This window comes from Euprymna scolopes, chromosome 7, assembly GCF_053919585.1.
Source record: "Euprymna scolopes isolate OS-2025 chromosome 7, ASM5391958v1, whole genome shotgun sequence".
Classification (NCBI taxonomy): Eukaryota; Metazoa; Mollusca; class Cephalopoda; order Sepiida; family Sepiolidae; genus Euprymna; species Euprymna scolopes.
In genome coordinates, this window is record NC_136488.1 from 112,200,616 (window position 1) to 112,217,087 (window position 16,472).

The window sequence follows — 16,472 nt, forward strand, 5'->3', positions numbered from 1 at the left end:
TATACTTACGCAGATAGATATAAAAAGTCTTTATTAAAGTTTGTGCCCATTTCCATTCTATGGAGGCCAGGTGCGAACGCAGACCCCACAATTTTATTATACCATCCCTATTTAAGTAAAAACATACTTATTCTTATGTACATCTATGTCAAAAACGCTTGTAAACGTTTTTTTTTTTAATTTTTTAATTTTTTTTTCATACTTTGTGGACCAGGCGCGAACGCAGACCCCACAATTTTAATGAACCACCGTTCTGCCGGATCAAACATACCCATTCCTGTGTCTCGATTCATCTTCTATTATTATATGTAATCAGTTTTTTTAAAAATAGTCAACCATATAGGAGCTAATTCGTGACCACACACACACACACAGCTTTATATATATATATATATATATATATATATATATATATATATATATATATATATATATATATAATGCTAGAGCTGAGTTGAGGCTATTTTTCTATATATTATCCTATATATTTAATAATGCTAAATAAGTATTAAGGTATTTTCGGGATTGAATTATGTTTTAAAAATGTCTATTTTAATTATTCTAATAAACCGTAGTTTGTAATTTAATCAGCAAGTCACATATGCCTTACTAAGTTTCTGTCTATTTCTCTTACTCTCTCACCTGTATGTTGTATACCGCACTTATTTTATACACTCTTTATTAAGAACATTCTAATAACACAAAGTAGAAGTTTTTTTAAAGTTTTACACAAAAATTCTGAACGAAGGAAATTTTTCAAAATGTATGACTTTAAAATTTATAAATTTTTTTGAACAGTCATTATTGGAATGTGTGTGACTTTTTGTTTTGTTTTGAGAAAACTTTTTTTTACAAATTTTCAATTTTCATAACAAAGTCAAAATTCTCCAATTTTCTTAACGAATAAAATAAAAATCATTAAAAATTATTGTTAAAACTAAAATAGTTGTTCCGTGACAGTTGTGCACATGTGTCAAATTTTCTTAATTTTATTTAAATTTAGTAAATGTTCAGATAATTAATGTTTGATTTTGTGTCATTGTATTGTTGACATTTTCGATTCTAACAGTACTGAAACTGTATCATCCTTCCCTGTTTCGCGTTCTTCAAAATGAAATTAAATTTTTTTCCATGGCAGCAATGCATAAGTGGCTATCATATTTATTCATGTATATTTCTATAGGTATCATATTAAATAAAAGATGAGAAATACAAGTTACATATAACTTTATTGTATCGTCAGAACAACAAGGAAAGACAATATAAAATAGAAAGATAAACCTCTTTTAGGCCATGCCATTTCGAAGCTAAATGCTTCTCATCAGAAGAGAAAGGTCAGCATTATACAAATTATAAAATATAGATAAAATCTGTCTTAAGAACATTTAGAGAGGAAATGGACAAAGTATATTAAGAAATATTAAAGAAAGTATAAAATACAAGAATAAAAAATATTAAAATATAATAAAATATAATATGTGAATAGGAAGGTAAAAAAAATAAACAATGAAAGTGTAAACAAGAAAGGAAAAATGTTATATATTGATTATATATAGCATTTATTCATTTATTCAACAAGGCTACACAGTTATTTAAGGATGTTGGGTAAGTGAAGATACTTTATGCCATGACATTTCGAAGCCTTCTCATCAGAAGAGTGGAGAAGGTGCTAGGTAACATGATAGGAATGCAACGTCTAGCGATAGTTTCATTAGGAGCGAAATAGATTATTAAGGCTGTTTGGATGAGCTAAAAGTTGTTCCTGTGATATAGGCGGAGTGTAGTTTGCATTATGCAATTGGTGTATGTATATAGTATGTTTGTCATAGTAAGTTTAATGTATGTGGACAGTGTGTGTGTTTAAATTCTCAGAGGAGATATGGGGTAAGTTGGTTGAGAGAAGTTGCTCAATTAAATCTATGTGTATATGTGTTGTAGGTGTACAGGGGGTTTACATTAAATAGGGTGTTTTTATGTTATGTTTGTATATTTTTAGAGGCGGTGTCTTAGATAATAACATTGCTTAAATGAAATGTAGTTTATTATCAGTGGTAGTAAGAAGATTAATGTAAGGCTTGAAATATAGGGGGTGTATAGTATAATGATAAACAGAAGATGGAGTAGGGGGAGTAATAATGCCAAATGGGTATGAGGTAGATGGGTGTAGACATATAAGAATTATAGAGTAATAATAGATAATATTATATAATAATAGTTTTTAGGGATGCGTACTTATAAAATATAGGAGAGTAAAAAATAAAATATCGGAAAAGATGGGTGTAAACAAGGCCGAAATATAGGGGTGTAAGGAATCAAGTTGCAAAAAAAAGGAAGAAGTGAAAGGGAATAAAAATGTATCAAAATATATAAAATAAAATGAAAGTTCGATAAACGGGAAGTGGGGGGGATTCCTTTAAGGAAGAAGGTGACAGTGTGATAAAACATTTTCTACAACCAACAATAACACGCTTTTCTGAACCAATATTGAAATTGGATTAAGAATTTATCTCCCCACAAAACGACTTGTATTCGCCTCCTTTGGTCCGTCTAAAACTATTTTGCCATTTGTTGTCATTTCATATAGTTTAAAATCCAAAATGTCGCTCTCTGTTTTCTTTTATAGAAAAACCGGCCCAAAAGGATATCCATAGCACATCATTTTCCTCACAGATTAAGATTGATTTATCTAAAAACGAAGGTCTTCGAAATATTGAAGAGGATTCGAAAAGAGGCACTCTAATCAGCGTTCATGGTAACATTTTTACTTTTGAAAACTGTGTATTGAATGTTATTAATTTGATTTACAGCATATCTGACTTTCTTTCGCTAATGTAATGTATTTCATTATAGATTCGTCTATTCGTAAGCATTTTGATTATTTCAAGTATCTAATAATACGTTAACTAGCTGTAAATACCCGCCGTTATCCGGGAGTCTTATTACCTCTATTTTTGTTTTAATTTTTATTTAATTAAGTCCTTTGTTGTTTGTTACTAAATTAGCTTTGTTTTCTAATAGCATTTCGAAAGTTCAATTTAATTATAACCAGGGTTGTGGAGTCGGAGTCGGAGCCGGAGTCGGATTTCTAAAAGTACAAGGAGTCGGAGTCGGATTTTTTTATCCGACTCCTTAAGTCCATTGAATTTATTTTTTTACAGGTTTTCCTGTTTGGTTTTACCATTTTTTAAATTGCATTTTCTAACCAAACAAGGCACATTGCCACTTTGATGTAGGGGGCTACTATCAGGGATCTAAATTTCAGGGCTACTATGTAGGGAGTTTAGCAGCAAGATGTCTGTTTACATTACACTTGAACTTCTGCATGTCAGTACAGTTGGGAAAGCAGGAACCTGGAAAATAATTCCAAAGTCTAGCAGTTCTGGGGAAGAAGCTCTTAGAGTAGAAGGCTTTCTTACATCTGGGTATCTCTACTGTGTAGGGGTGGCACTTCGCTGCTTGTCAGGCTTGTTAGGGGTATTTTCATCAAGGAGATACAAGAGCTTGTAGTTTGTCAAAGCATCCACCATTAAAATACTTGTAAAACAAGCAGAGGGATGCAACATTTACTCGATGGGATAGGGGCTGAAGGTTAAATAACAGTTCAGAACCTATCAGGTTGGCAATTCTCTTTAGAACACTGTCCAGGAGCGAGAGACTAGTAGCAAATGCACCAGCCGAAATGTGACAGCAGTACTAGATACATGGGCGAATGGTGGCTTTGTAGAGGTACAGGATACTTTCAGGTGTAAGTAACTTTCTAATACGATAGAGAGAGCCCATCTTCTTCGCAGCAGCTTTGGCAATGATCTCAATCTATTTATTGCAACTCATATTCCCTGTGTTTGAACAAACTACTTTCAGGAAATGTATCTTTAGCCAAGGCTATTGGTGGTTGGTAAGGTAACATTATTGTAATGATTAAAGGAAACGATTTTTATCTTTGCAGCTTTGAATGTTACCATTCATTTCTGACCCCATTTCCACTACAGACTGAAGGTTCCTCTTGGGTTTCCGCCATTGCCTTAGATATGTACTCATTAACTTCTCCCATGTGCCTGCTATAGAGCATGATGTCATCGGCAAATATACCCATGCCAGAGACAATTTTATCAGGTAAGGATCGATCCCTGAGGTACACCTGCATTTATATCATATTGTTTGGATGTACATTCATCGAGGACAACCTGGATTCTTCTCTCATTTAAGGATTTAATTATGTTAAGCATTCGTCCAGTAATACTATAGATGTTATTTTCATGAGAAGACCATCGTGCCATACCCTGTCAAAAGCCTTAGATATATATAGGGCTACTGCCTTCCCCTCCCCTGCCTTATACAGTGCTTGGTATATACTTTCAGAGATTACAGTTAGAATATCTGCAGTAGAACGGGCTTGCCTAAATCCATATTGATGGTCACACAGAAGTTTAGCAGCTGTAAGGTGGTGGACTAGAGCTTGATTAATTAAAGACTCAAATATTTTGGCGAAAAGCGGGAGGAGATTAATTGGGCAATAATTTAATGGGTCAGTTCGTTCGCCAGAGATTTTGTAAACTGGTACCACAGAAGTAGTATTCCAGCTGTCAGGAAAGCAAGATTCGGTAAGACATTTGTTAAAGAGTTTAGAGAGAACTGGATGAAACCTCAGTGGAGCATTTTTTAATAGCACAGCCGGGATGAGATCAGGTCCACATGCTTTTGAGGTGTCTAGGTTTTTTATGATATCATGTACTTGATAAGGGGTGATTTTCAGATCATCTAGTGTGGTTTCTGTCCACAGAGGAAAATCAGGGAGGAAACGGTTTGCTGGGTCCAAGGTAGAGTTTGAGGGAAAATAACAGGCAAACATGTTAGCTTTCTCAGTTGCTGTAAAAACAACCTCATGATTGTTGGATAGTGGAGGAATTATTGATTGCCCATTATTTACTACACTATTGTAGATTTTCCAGAAATCATGAGTTCCTGATTTCTATGTTTCAATGCGTTTCCTGGTGGTTTCAGTATATTCACTCTTAGCTGTTGCTACTTCTTTCTTACAATTACTTGTAGCTTCTATATACTTTGTCTGTTTGTACAGGACTTACGCTGGATAAATCTACGGTATGCATGTTGCCTCTGAGAATTGGCAGCTGCGCAAGTAGAAGTAAACCATTGGGGAGAGTGGGGTTTGCTATAGAATTCCGAGTAGGAACATGTGCTTTAATTGCTGCTTTGAACAATTCAGTAGTCTCATTTGCGCACTATTCTGCAGGAAGAGAAAAGATATTCCCCCATGGGTCATCTCAGATGCGATCTCTAATGGCATCCTAGTCAGCCTTATTTTAGTATGTTGTCGTTTTGAGCAATGGCTTTTCAACTTGGGGTCGAGAGTTTAGAGTGATTCTATCATTATCACAGCATGATCAGCATTCCTAAGTGGGCAATCAGCATTTGTTACACAGTCCTCAGGATATCTTGTCAGAAATAGATCCAGAAGTGAGGTTTGCTGGTCCTGGAGATCTGGGAGACGGGTCGGGAATGTTACTGTCTGTGTCAAGGAATGGGATATAGCAAAGTTATGGATGATGCTATTAGCTGTGATTGTGTAGTTACAGAAGCAAAATAAATTTCTGTGCTGGGCGTCAGAGTCACTAAATACATGTATTTGGGTGCTAGTGTCAAGGGAGAGTGCTACATCTATGCTGTCAGAGACATGATTGATTATACTACAGTCTTGGGTTGATGGAGAGCAATAAAGAAAATACAAGTAGCTAACGCTATGTTGTAAATTTAGTTTAAAGCACATGAAGGTCTGGTCACCTGATTCTAGTTTAGATTCCCTAGATATAGGGAGGGAGTTACAAATATAGAGTCTAAGTCCGTTCCTGTTAAAGTCCTTACAACAAAGTTGAAGATAACCAGACATGTTAAAGATGTTAGAGGGGATGGAGGAGTGCAAGTTAGTTTCACTTAGTGCTAAGATATCCAGGAAATTTGCTAGGAGAAATGATTCTACATCCTCTAAATTAGTTCTAAGTCCACGGATATTTGTAAATGCAAGTCTCAAGGGAAGAAGCGTGAGTGTGTGTCTGGTTTGAACATTTTTTTTTTGGATTGAGCTATCATTTCTTCTATTTAGTAGTTTCAGATCTAGATTGAGGTGCTAGGCAAAACACATGTGCATAGGCACCATCGTGCAACATCAGCTGGCTCCTCATCCACAGGAAGGTGGCCTCGGGAATGCCCACCAAAGATGAGTGCAGGGTGTCTTTCCATGCGTGACATGGCACTATGTACATTCTGATATTACACAACTGATGATAGAACAGCCGCTCTAAGCACTATCAAAGGGCTTCTGTACTATCAGTTGGAAACAGCAACCAGCAACTGTCAAACCGGTACCCTCAAACCTGTCCGACAGGAGTGGCCCAGTCCAATCATGTTAGCATATATGATAAATAAGCACCCCAAGATGCCCAGTTATAGGAGAAGGGAATAAGGCAAATGAAGGGGATGGCATTCATTGCCTTAGTCAAAAAACAAGGCTAAGCACTTGGCGTCTCTAATGAGTCCTTATGGCCGCACCTCTGCTCCTGGCTAATAGGCAAAGAAGGAATATGGAGTATAGATAGGCAGAGCCTATCTACTCCTTAAGCAGTTTAGGTTTGCAAACCGGTGATTTGATCAAGTCACCAACTCTAAGGAGGTTGTCGTCCAGGAATGAGGAGGCCTTCCTCCCCTGTTTGGTGCTAAGACATATGACAAATCGGAGTTTTCCTTATCCTAGATGGATGATCTAACCAGATATACTGGTCCATCAGCACTGAGAGGGTGTTCCCTGCACCTGGATGCATGGATAGTTAGGATTAATAGAGTTAGTATCAAAGAATTAGTATCTGCTTTGAAGTTACACTCCTCAGAATAGGATTAAGATTGGTTACGTTTTTAAAGGAAGTATGTATGAGTGTGGGATGTAGATTAAAGGTGAATATCTATTAGGGTTAAGAAAAGATAAAATGTGGTTTGTGGATTAGTGATTAATTGTAAAATTATAGTATAAGGGGTAGGGTGCGTTTCGAAATGTGCTTTAGGTGTTAGTTTTCATGTAAAGATAATCGCCAGTACTGTATCCTATCTAAATGAAAGAAAGATATAGTTGCTAGTTAACATAGATCACTTATAATCTGGGCACAAACTGTGGCTATTACTTATCTATTTTATACATATTCTATAGAGTATAAATATAGGTTAAGCTAATGCATCCCTTAGCAATAGAAATCTATAGATGTTTAGTATTTATCGATTTTGAAAAGATCAGCCTACTAAAGTTTAGGACTGGAAGCTAAACCCCCTCCCAAGGTACATGCAAAGTATAGTATTTTATATCAGCTTGGGGAGAAGAGCAGTTGATTTTTTTGTCCAGTTGAAACAGGAGAGATGATATACTTACAAGAATACATCATTAATATACAATATAGATATACAGGGATTTGGGGAGGATTTAAGAGTATAAGGATTTTTAATGTTTATCATGCAAAACAGACAGGAAGGCGTCTTGGAGGTAAAGCATTATCCCTTTAAAGCAGACATTTAGAAATAACATTTATGCTAGTTATTTTAGTAACATACATCAGTAACAATAAACATGTGGCCATTATAGGCCTTATATTTAAATATTACATTTAGTCACAGAATGATGAATTATGATTTCTAAAAAAAGGGATATAAGTATAAGTAAATAAGAGCAGGAAAACGGGTTTGGTGAATAACTTAATTGCTTCCTAAGCAGTGGTTTGGACAATTTAGCAGTTTTTGAATGGTTTTGCTTTTATTTTTGAAGATATCTCATATTTTGTATTGTACTGTAATGCTTCCACTTCATCAAGATATTTCGATTTGTCAGATTACTGCAAATCCTGTCTGAACAGCTGTTTTTGTTTTGGTTGTGATGTCACACAAAATCAATGACAATTCTACCTTTGAGTGGGATCACTGTGGATTACATTGGATAACAATCGGATTGTAATCTGAAAGTTATCCAGTTACTGAATCAAATGGAATTTGGCAATTGGATTAGTCCGGGATCAATCCGGAATTACAATCTTATCTCCCCCACCCAAAAAAATAACGGGCATAAATCAATAAGAAGCAACCCATGGCACTATAGCACTTTATAGCTTCTTCCTTTTTTGTTTTACAAAGGAGTCACCACTTATCAAGGCCCAAAGGTCACTCGAGGATAATGGTTAATGAGTGTACAGAAGTCAATGCGTTTCCTGGTGGTTTCAGTATATTCACTCTTAGCTGTTGTTACTTCTTTCTTACAATTACTTGTAGCTTCTATATACTTTGTCTTTGGCACAATATCCTAGTAATTGTTAGTAGTGGAAATTTGATAAATTGGATTACTTAAGGGGGTGGCTCATCAAGAATTTGTTTATGTTGGACTTGAATATGATCAAATTGTAGTCAGCTGAAAAGCAGGGAAATAGAAGAGAGTTCCACAGGCATGTAGTTCTAAGAAAGAAGCTTTGTTCATGGGATCTACGTTTAGGATTAGGCACTGAAAAAGAGTGGGGGAAATTATTGATAGTGATTTCAGATAGACGAGTGTTTTTCATGAAAGTTTGGTGAGGGGGAACCATAGATTGGAGCTCAGACAGGCACCTGCTATGAAAATAATGATAGAGTAAAGATAGGCTCGTAACGTCTCTTCTGTGGGAAGAGGTTGTAAAGATGAGAAAAGGGCACCCCCACCAGATTACGAAGTCTATTTTGAACTTTGTCGAAGTATGATGAGTTTTCCAGCAGTTCCTGCCCAGATGTGGCAACAGTACTCCATCTGTGGATGTACCTGACTCTTACTTAGGTAGAGAATTGCATCAACAGTGAGATATCTACTGGAGTGCTAGAAGGATCCCACCATTTTTCCAGCCAAGAAGCTTCTCAAAACATGGAGCCTCCCAAAGACGAGAGCCATTCATTTCAATTGATGCCAGATAGGAGATTAGAGCATTGATGATATAAAGATAGAAGCTTGGTTTTAGATGCATTAAAAGTAACCAGACACTTCTTTCCTCATTGCACCACATGCTCCAAGTCAGAGAGGAGAGAATCAGAGAGAACTTGGTCATTTACGGCCTTTGATGTGTTGACATAGGTGGTAATGTCATCAGCATAAATGTCTTCGAATGATCTTAGGATGTGATTTGGAAGATCATTGATGTAGATCCGTAAGAGAGTTGGGCCCAAGATGGGCTCCTGAGGGCATTATTAATGTGAGCTTCTGATTTCCGCCCATCAACCACTACTGTTATGAACCTATCAGAGAGAAATGATTCAATAATTGAAAAAACATTTCCAGCTATACCGTAGCTGGAGATTTTGTTAAGTAGGCCTTTATGCCATACCTTATCAAAGGTCTTTGATATGTCAAGAGCAATTGTCCTAGAAAGGAAGCCTCTGTTGAGAGGTTCACTAATCCTATATAATAATTACCACATCTGCTGTAGATCTAGCAGAATGGAAACCATATTGCATGTCACTAAGAAGGTTATTTTTGCTGAGATGGTTAACTACTTCTCCATTTAACATGGATTCCAGCATCTTGCTTATGATGCACAGGAGATTTATTGGTGTGTTCTGAGAGGAAGATGACTGCTCACCTGAATTTATAAATACAGGGCACACTGATGAGGTTTTACAGGGTGTTGGGAAGCAATTCTCTTAAACAGCTTTGTAAGTATGGGAACTAGTTCTGGTTGAAGATTTTTCAGCACTATAATTGAAATGCCATCAGGGTCAGTTGCTTTACTGGAATCAAGGTTTTTGATTAGCTTGGCAACATCACACACAGATATTTGTATGTCGCATAGTGTGTTTTCTGATAAAAAAGGAAATACGAGGGGCCTTAGTCGCATAGTGTAGAATTAGTTGCAAAGTTCTTGGCAAAGAGTTTGGCTTTGTCTGATGCTGATGAGATTACCTCAGGTCCATTGATGATGGTTGGGATAGAGCACATAATTCTGTTCAGGATCCTGTTTGCTATTTGCCAAAACTGGTGGGAACCAAGCCGCTGTTTAGCTACTTTGGAGTTAACGGACCGAGCATACAACTCTCTCGCATTCTTTATTACTCTTTTACAGTGATTGCTGGCAGTCCTAAAATCAGCTTTAGTCTCAGTACAGCTTCATGTTTTTCCTTTGATCGTCTTTCCATAAAGACAATATTATCTTTTTAAAAATTTCTTTTCTGTATGATATGTGTCTTTACTCCCCTCTTCTGAAGAGAAGGGTTTGGCTTCGAAATGCCATGACCTAAAGAGGTTTCCCTATCCCGAAATATTGTAGTCCCTTTTGAACTGAAAGTGTAATAAAATTTAATTGTAATTTTTTTCATCCCTTTGTTATTTTAACTTATTCTATAAACTTACTTTGTGTTTTTAGATGTATTTATAGTGTATTTTTAACCACATTTCCAAACGCTTATTTTTATCTGAATTCATTTTAACTGGCAAGCCTACTCCCCATGTTATACAATAAAATATGATAATGAAATTTTGTAAGATGGCCTTGCATTAAAATAAAGCTTTAAATCTGTTTAAAATTTTAACCATCTCTTAATCTGCTTTTAAAATCGATATTACTAAAAAATTTATTTATTTTATTATATTATTTTATTCCATTTCTATATTCCGTGCTATCTACCCAGTTGAAACTATTTTCCCAGATTTTTCTCGCATGTCATTTGTTTGTAATATATTAGTAATAGTATGCAATATATGTATAGACACAATAGAAAAATTGGAAATACGCATCTCTTTTCTAGCATTCATCACCTTTGGTAAATTAGTTTGTATGTTTTAAATTATTAATACAGAAATCGAAAATTATATCGTTTCAATTAAATAAAAGAAGGAAGTATTAAAATCAAAGCACACATTTGGCTCTTAAGGCAGATACTCTCTCCCTCCCTTTTACTGCTCTCAAATAAACGCTAATCTTTGCACCCCAATTCATTCCACATGGAGACACTGGTCTTTTAACTAGACCAACAGTGGTCATTCAAAGAACATCAAGTTAAGTGCATCTATATATCTGTGTTGTGTGGAACCTCTTTATGTAGATCTAGTCCCACCATATCTTTTGTTTTCTTTGCTTTACATATTCAAATAATTATATCCTATTCATTTATTTTAAAACAAATTAGTTGCTAGAGCAGATTGGTTTTATCACAGTACTTGAAAGATAAAATTTCTTGCAAATGTTAGAGGGGAATATATCTCCAATACCGCACTTATTTATGAAGAATAGAGAAAAACTTTAAAGTAAGATACTCAATATCTTCATCCATGCGGGGGCGCAGAAATATCTGGCGTAGAAACCAGGCGCATGGTTAACCCTTTCGGTGTGATGGACCCATAGATCTTGTCAGTTCATCCATCTAAGAGAAAGAAAACTGATAACAAAACTGAGAAAGGGACGCCTCCTCAGTCATGGTTGACAACCTTCCTGGAGCTGGTGACTCGAACAAATTCCCGGCTTGCAAACATAACTTGATTAAGGAGTAGATAGGTTCTTCCTATCTCTGGCTTTCACACTTCTTCTTTGCCTATTAGCCAGGCCAGAAGTACAATACCAGGGACTCACCAGAGTCACCCTGTGCTTGGCCTTATTTCCTGACTAGGACATTGCACTCAATTCCCCTATTCCCTATTTTAAATTGCTCTCTTTCTGTCAAAAACTGAAAAAAATTACTTGCATGCCACTTGTGCTCATTAGATTTGTTTGGGCCAGTCTTTTCTGAGAGGTTGAGGGTAATTGATTGACAGTTTGCCTTGCTGCTGTTTCGACTGACAGTACAGGAGCCCTAACTCTTTGGTAATGCTTAGACTGGCTGCTCTATCATCAGATGTATAATATTAGGATAGCTGTAGTGCCATGTCGCGCATGGAAAGGGACCCTGCTGCTATATCTGGTTGGCTTTCATGAGACTACACATTCTAGACTGGACTCGGGTAATGGACCACTGTGTGTGTATATTTGGCGTCAAAACAGGCCCACTTTGCTCAACACTTTTCCCCTAACCTAACAATAAACAAAAACATAATTAAATGACAACCCAAACAAATATCACGATAAAACCAGACAACTCACCAAGATCGCCATGGGCATGAAATACGTGCCTACATTAAAGATAGCATTCCGTGTGGTAGGGATATCTCCAGAGAAGATCCTAATTTACCTCATATGTGCTTCTGGATTGCACTTGCTTACACCACTGCATTTATATTTGCCCTCTATTGTCCCCACAACAGCGGAGTTACTATCTTTAAGAGTATACCTGAGAAAATTGATCACATACTGTCTGCTCATCCTTCAGCTAACATTCACATTTGCGGTGACTTCAATGTCCATAATGTGGAATTGCTGACCTGCTCAAATAAGACAGATGATGAGCAGAGGTTCTATCATCATTTTGCCATTGCCTATGACCTCGCTCAGATTGTTCACGAACCCATCAGTGTGCCCAATACTACCGGTCAGTATGCAAGCCTTCTAGACCTTTTTCTCACAACTTCCCCTGAGCTATGTTCAAGTTCCGTTCTATCTCCTTTGGGATCCTTCGACCACTCAGTTGTATCAGTTAAAATAAAAATGAAATGTAATAAGTCTTCAGACGTACCCCTCAATCGTACTGTATATCGATACTCTATGGCTGACTGGGATATCTTCTGTACATTTATATCTGATCTACCTCTGCATTCCATGTTTAAAAAAGATGTGTCCTCTATAGTATCAGACCTGACCGAATGGTTAATTGTAAGCATAGACCGATTCATACCATGCAACAAATTCTAACAAAACCTAACAGCCAGCTATTGTTCTCCCCAGAATGTGCTGCTGCCATCGCACACAGAAATCACTTTTTCCATAGCTACCAACGTAATAGTTGTACTGAGACTAAAGCTGCTTTCAGGTCTGCCAGCAACCACTGTAAAAGAGTAATAAAAAATGTAAGAGAGATATATGCTAAATCTGTTAAATCCAAAGTAGCTAAGCAGCGGCCTGGTTCCCACCAGTTTTGGCAAATAGTGAACAGGATCATGAAAAGAAGCGTGCGTTCTATCCCAACCATCATCAATGGACCTGAGATCATCTTGTCAGCATCAAACAAGACCAAAACATTTGCCAAGAACTTTACAACTAATTCTACCCTATGCGACGAAGGCCATCAACTCCCCGTATTTCCTCCTATAACAGACAACACACTCTGCAACATACAAATATCTGTGCATGAGGTCGCCAATGTAATCAAGAACCTTGATTCCAGTAAAGCAACTGGCCCTGACGGCATTCCAATTATAGTGTTGAAAAAACTTCAAACAGAACTTGCTCCCATACTTACAAAACTGTTTAAGCATTGCCTTAAGGAGAAGTGCTTCCCAACACCCTGGAAAACCTCATCAGTATGCCCTGTATTTCAGAATTCAGGTGATAAGTCATCTCCCTCTCAGTACAGACCAATAAGTCTCCTGTGTGTCCTGAGTAGCTGCTGGAATCCATATTAAATAGAGTAGTAGTCAACCAACAAAAATAACTTCTTAGGGACATTCAATATGGTTTCCGTTCTGTTAGATCTACAGCAGATGTGCTAACGGTTATATCTCATAGGATTAGTGAATCTCTCAACAAAGGCTTCCTTTCTAGAGCAATTGCTCTTGACACGTCAAAGGCCTTCGATAAGGTATGGCATAAAGGACTACGTCACAAGATTTCCAGCTATGGTATAACTGGAAATGTTTTCTCAATTATTAAATCATTTCTCTCTGATAGGTTCATAAGAGTAGTGGTTAATGGGCAGAAATCAGAGGCCCACAGTATTAATGCTGGAATCCCTCAGGTGTCCACACTGGACCCAACTCTCTTGCTGATCTACATCAATGATCTCCCAAAACACATACTTAAATCATTCTATTGACATCTATACTGATGACACGACCATCTATGGCAACACATCAAAGGCTGTAAATGACAAAGTTCTGTCTGATTCTCTCTACTCTGATCTTGAGCATGTTGTACAGTGGGGGAAGAGGTGGCTGGTTACTTTTAATGCATTTAAAACCAAGCTCCTATCTTTACATCATCAACGCTCTGATCCCCATCTGGCATCAATTGAAATGGATGGCTTTCGTCTTGTTTTGACAAGCTTCTAGGTTTGACCTTTACTCCTGATCTGAAATGGAACACGTACATCAAGTCTGTTGCCAAGGTCGCTGCGAAAATGGTGGGATCCTTCTACCGCTCCAGAAGATATCTTACTGCTGATGCAATTCTCTATCTATATAAAAGCCAAGTACGTCCAAGGATGGAGTACTGCTGCCACATCTGGGCAGGAGCTGCTAAAAACAGCCTATCCTGCCTTGACAGAGTACAAAATAGACTTTGTGGCTTAGTGGGGGATGCCCTTTTCTCTTCCCTGCAACCTCTTTCCTACAGAAGAGATGTTGCGAGCCTGTCTTTGTTTTATCGTTATTTCCATGGCAAGTGCTCGTCTGAGCTCCAATCTCAGGTTCCCCCTCGCCAATCTTTCACAATAAACACCCGTCTAGCTGAAACCACTGTCAAAAACTTTCCCCACTCTTTATCTGTGCCTAAATTAAAACGTAGATTCCATGAACAAAGCTTCTTAGAACTGCACACTTGTGGAACTCTCTTCCGTTTGCCTGTTTCCCACCTGACTACAACTTGGATGTCTTCAAGTCCAACATAAACAAATTCCTGATGAACCGCCCCTCTTAAGTAAGACACTTTATCAAATCTCCAATACTAATGATTACTACGATGCTATCCCATTGATTACTGTACACACAGTAACCCTTATCCTCGAGTGGCACCATGTAAAAAAAAAAAGAAAAGCAATTCGCCTCCGCTCTTGAGGCTCGCTTTCACAAATATCCATGGGCTTAGAGGTAAAATAGATGATGTAGAGTCTTACCTTTTAGTAAACTTCCCAGATATCTTAGCATTAAGTGAAATAAACTTACACTCTTCAATCCCCTCCAGCTACTTTAACATAAAAGAATACCTCCCTCTTTGCCATAAGGACTCGGGTAGATGAATGCACGCACTTCGAGTCTATATTCGTAACACCCTCCCCTGAACTAGAGAGGAAAATCTTGAATCGGATGACCGGGCTTTTATGTGCTTTCGACTAACATTTCATCACTGCGTTACTTATATTTTCTCTGCTGTTTTTTCTCAAGTCAGGATTGTACCCTAATCGATCATGTCTTTGCTAGTATAGATGCAGCACTCTCCTTGGATAGTAACGCCCAAATACGTCTGTTTGTATGCCATAAGTCAAATACAAATAGGCAAAAATTCATAGATGCTAGAAATCATTGTAAAAGAGAAATAGCGACAATCAAAAGAAAGCATGCTGAAATAATCAGGGGATGCATAAAATCGCCAAAGATAGGAACTTGTGATTTTTGAAAAATCTATACTAGTATAGTGAATAAAGGACAATCAGTAATTCCTGCACTGAACAACAACCAGAAGGCTTCATGCATGGTAACAGAGAAGGCAGAACTGCTGTCCTGGCGATTGCCTCAAACTCCACCTTAGAGCAACAAACAACTCCCTCCCAAATTTCCCTATGAGGACTAAAGCCACATTAGATGATGTAAAAATCACCCCTGCGATACATGATACATCCAAGTCATTTGACAAAGCCTGGCACAAAGGGCTACTAATAAAAATTAAATCATACATTATAACTGGACGTATACTAAATATAATTAGATCCATCTTAGACAATAAAAGCACACAGGTTGTCATTGATGGACATACATCTAAACAGCATAACATTAATGCGGGAGTGTCTCAGGGGTCAATCCTTGGACCATTAATATTCCTGATATTCAAAAATGACCTCCCTGATAATATTGTGTCCGAGATGGGTAATATTTGCTGATGATACAATGCTCTATAACATGCATTAGCAAGGAAAAGATGAACATAAATCTAAGACAATGGCAAAATCATTAGAAAATGACCTCCAGACCATAGTTGAATGGGGACGCAAATGGATTGTTACATTTAATGCTAGTAAAACTAAGCTACTCTTCTTTAACAATTACACGACATCTCTCGAACCGCCTATATCAATGAAAAATAACAACCTACCTGAGAATTCTACCTTCAAACTCCTTTTTTGGGACTATTTTACCATATTTTACTTTGTGGGCAATATGAACTGGAACAAATACATAGAGGACATTGCAAAGACTGCTGCAAAGATGGTGGGTTCCCTCTATCGAGCTAGTAGCAATACACATGAAAAAATTTAAATGGCTTAAAATATTTCAATATTGGTATATATAGAAAGAGCTTGATAAGCTAAGAAAGAATCTTTTTAAATTTCTAAAATCCAATTAAAATCAAGGAAGTTATGACTATTTTTATGCCCTGCGTGTTTGGATATTTTCC

General features: G+C 37.1%; 1 protein-coding gene across 2 annotated transcripts in view; it reads left to right on the forward strand.

Annotated features, from left to right (window-relative positions):
* Nucleotides 1-16,472, forward strand: part of LOC145279888 (ferric reductase 1-like) — a 459,209-nt gene that overhangs the window by 295,551 nt on the left and 147,186 nt on the right. For both annotated transcript variants that reach the window (XM_080131362.1, XM_080131363.1), the window contains exon 9: nucleotides 2,624-2,752. In XM_080131362.1, coding sequence (XP_079987488.1) covers nucleotides 2,624-2,752 — 129 coding nt within the window. The remainder of the gene's footprint in view (nucleotides 1-2,623; nucleotides 2,753-16,472) is intronic.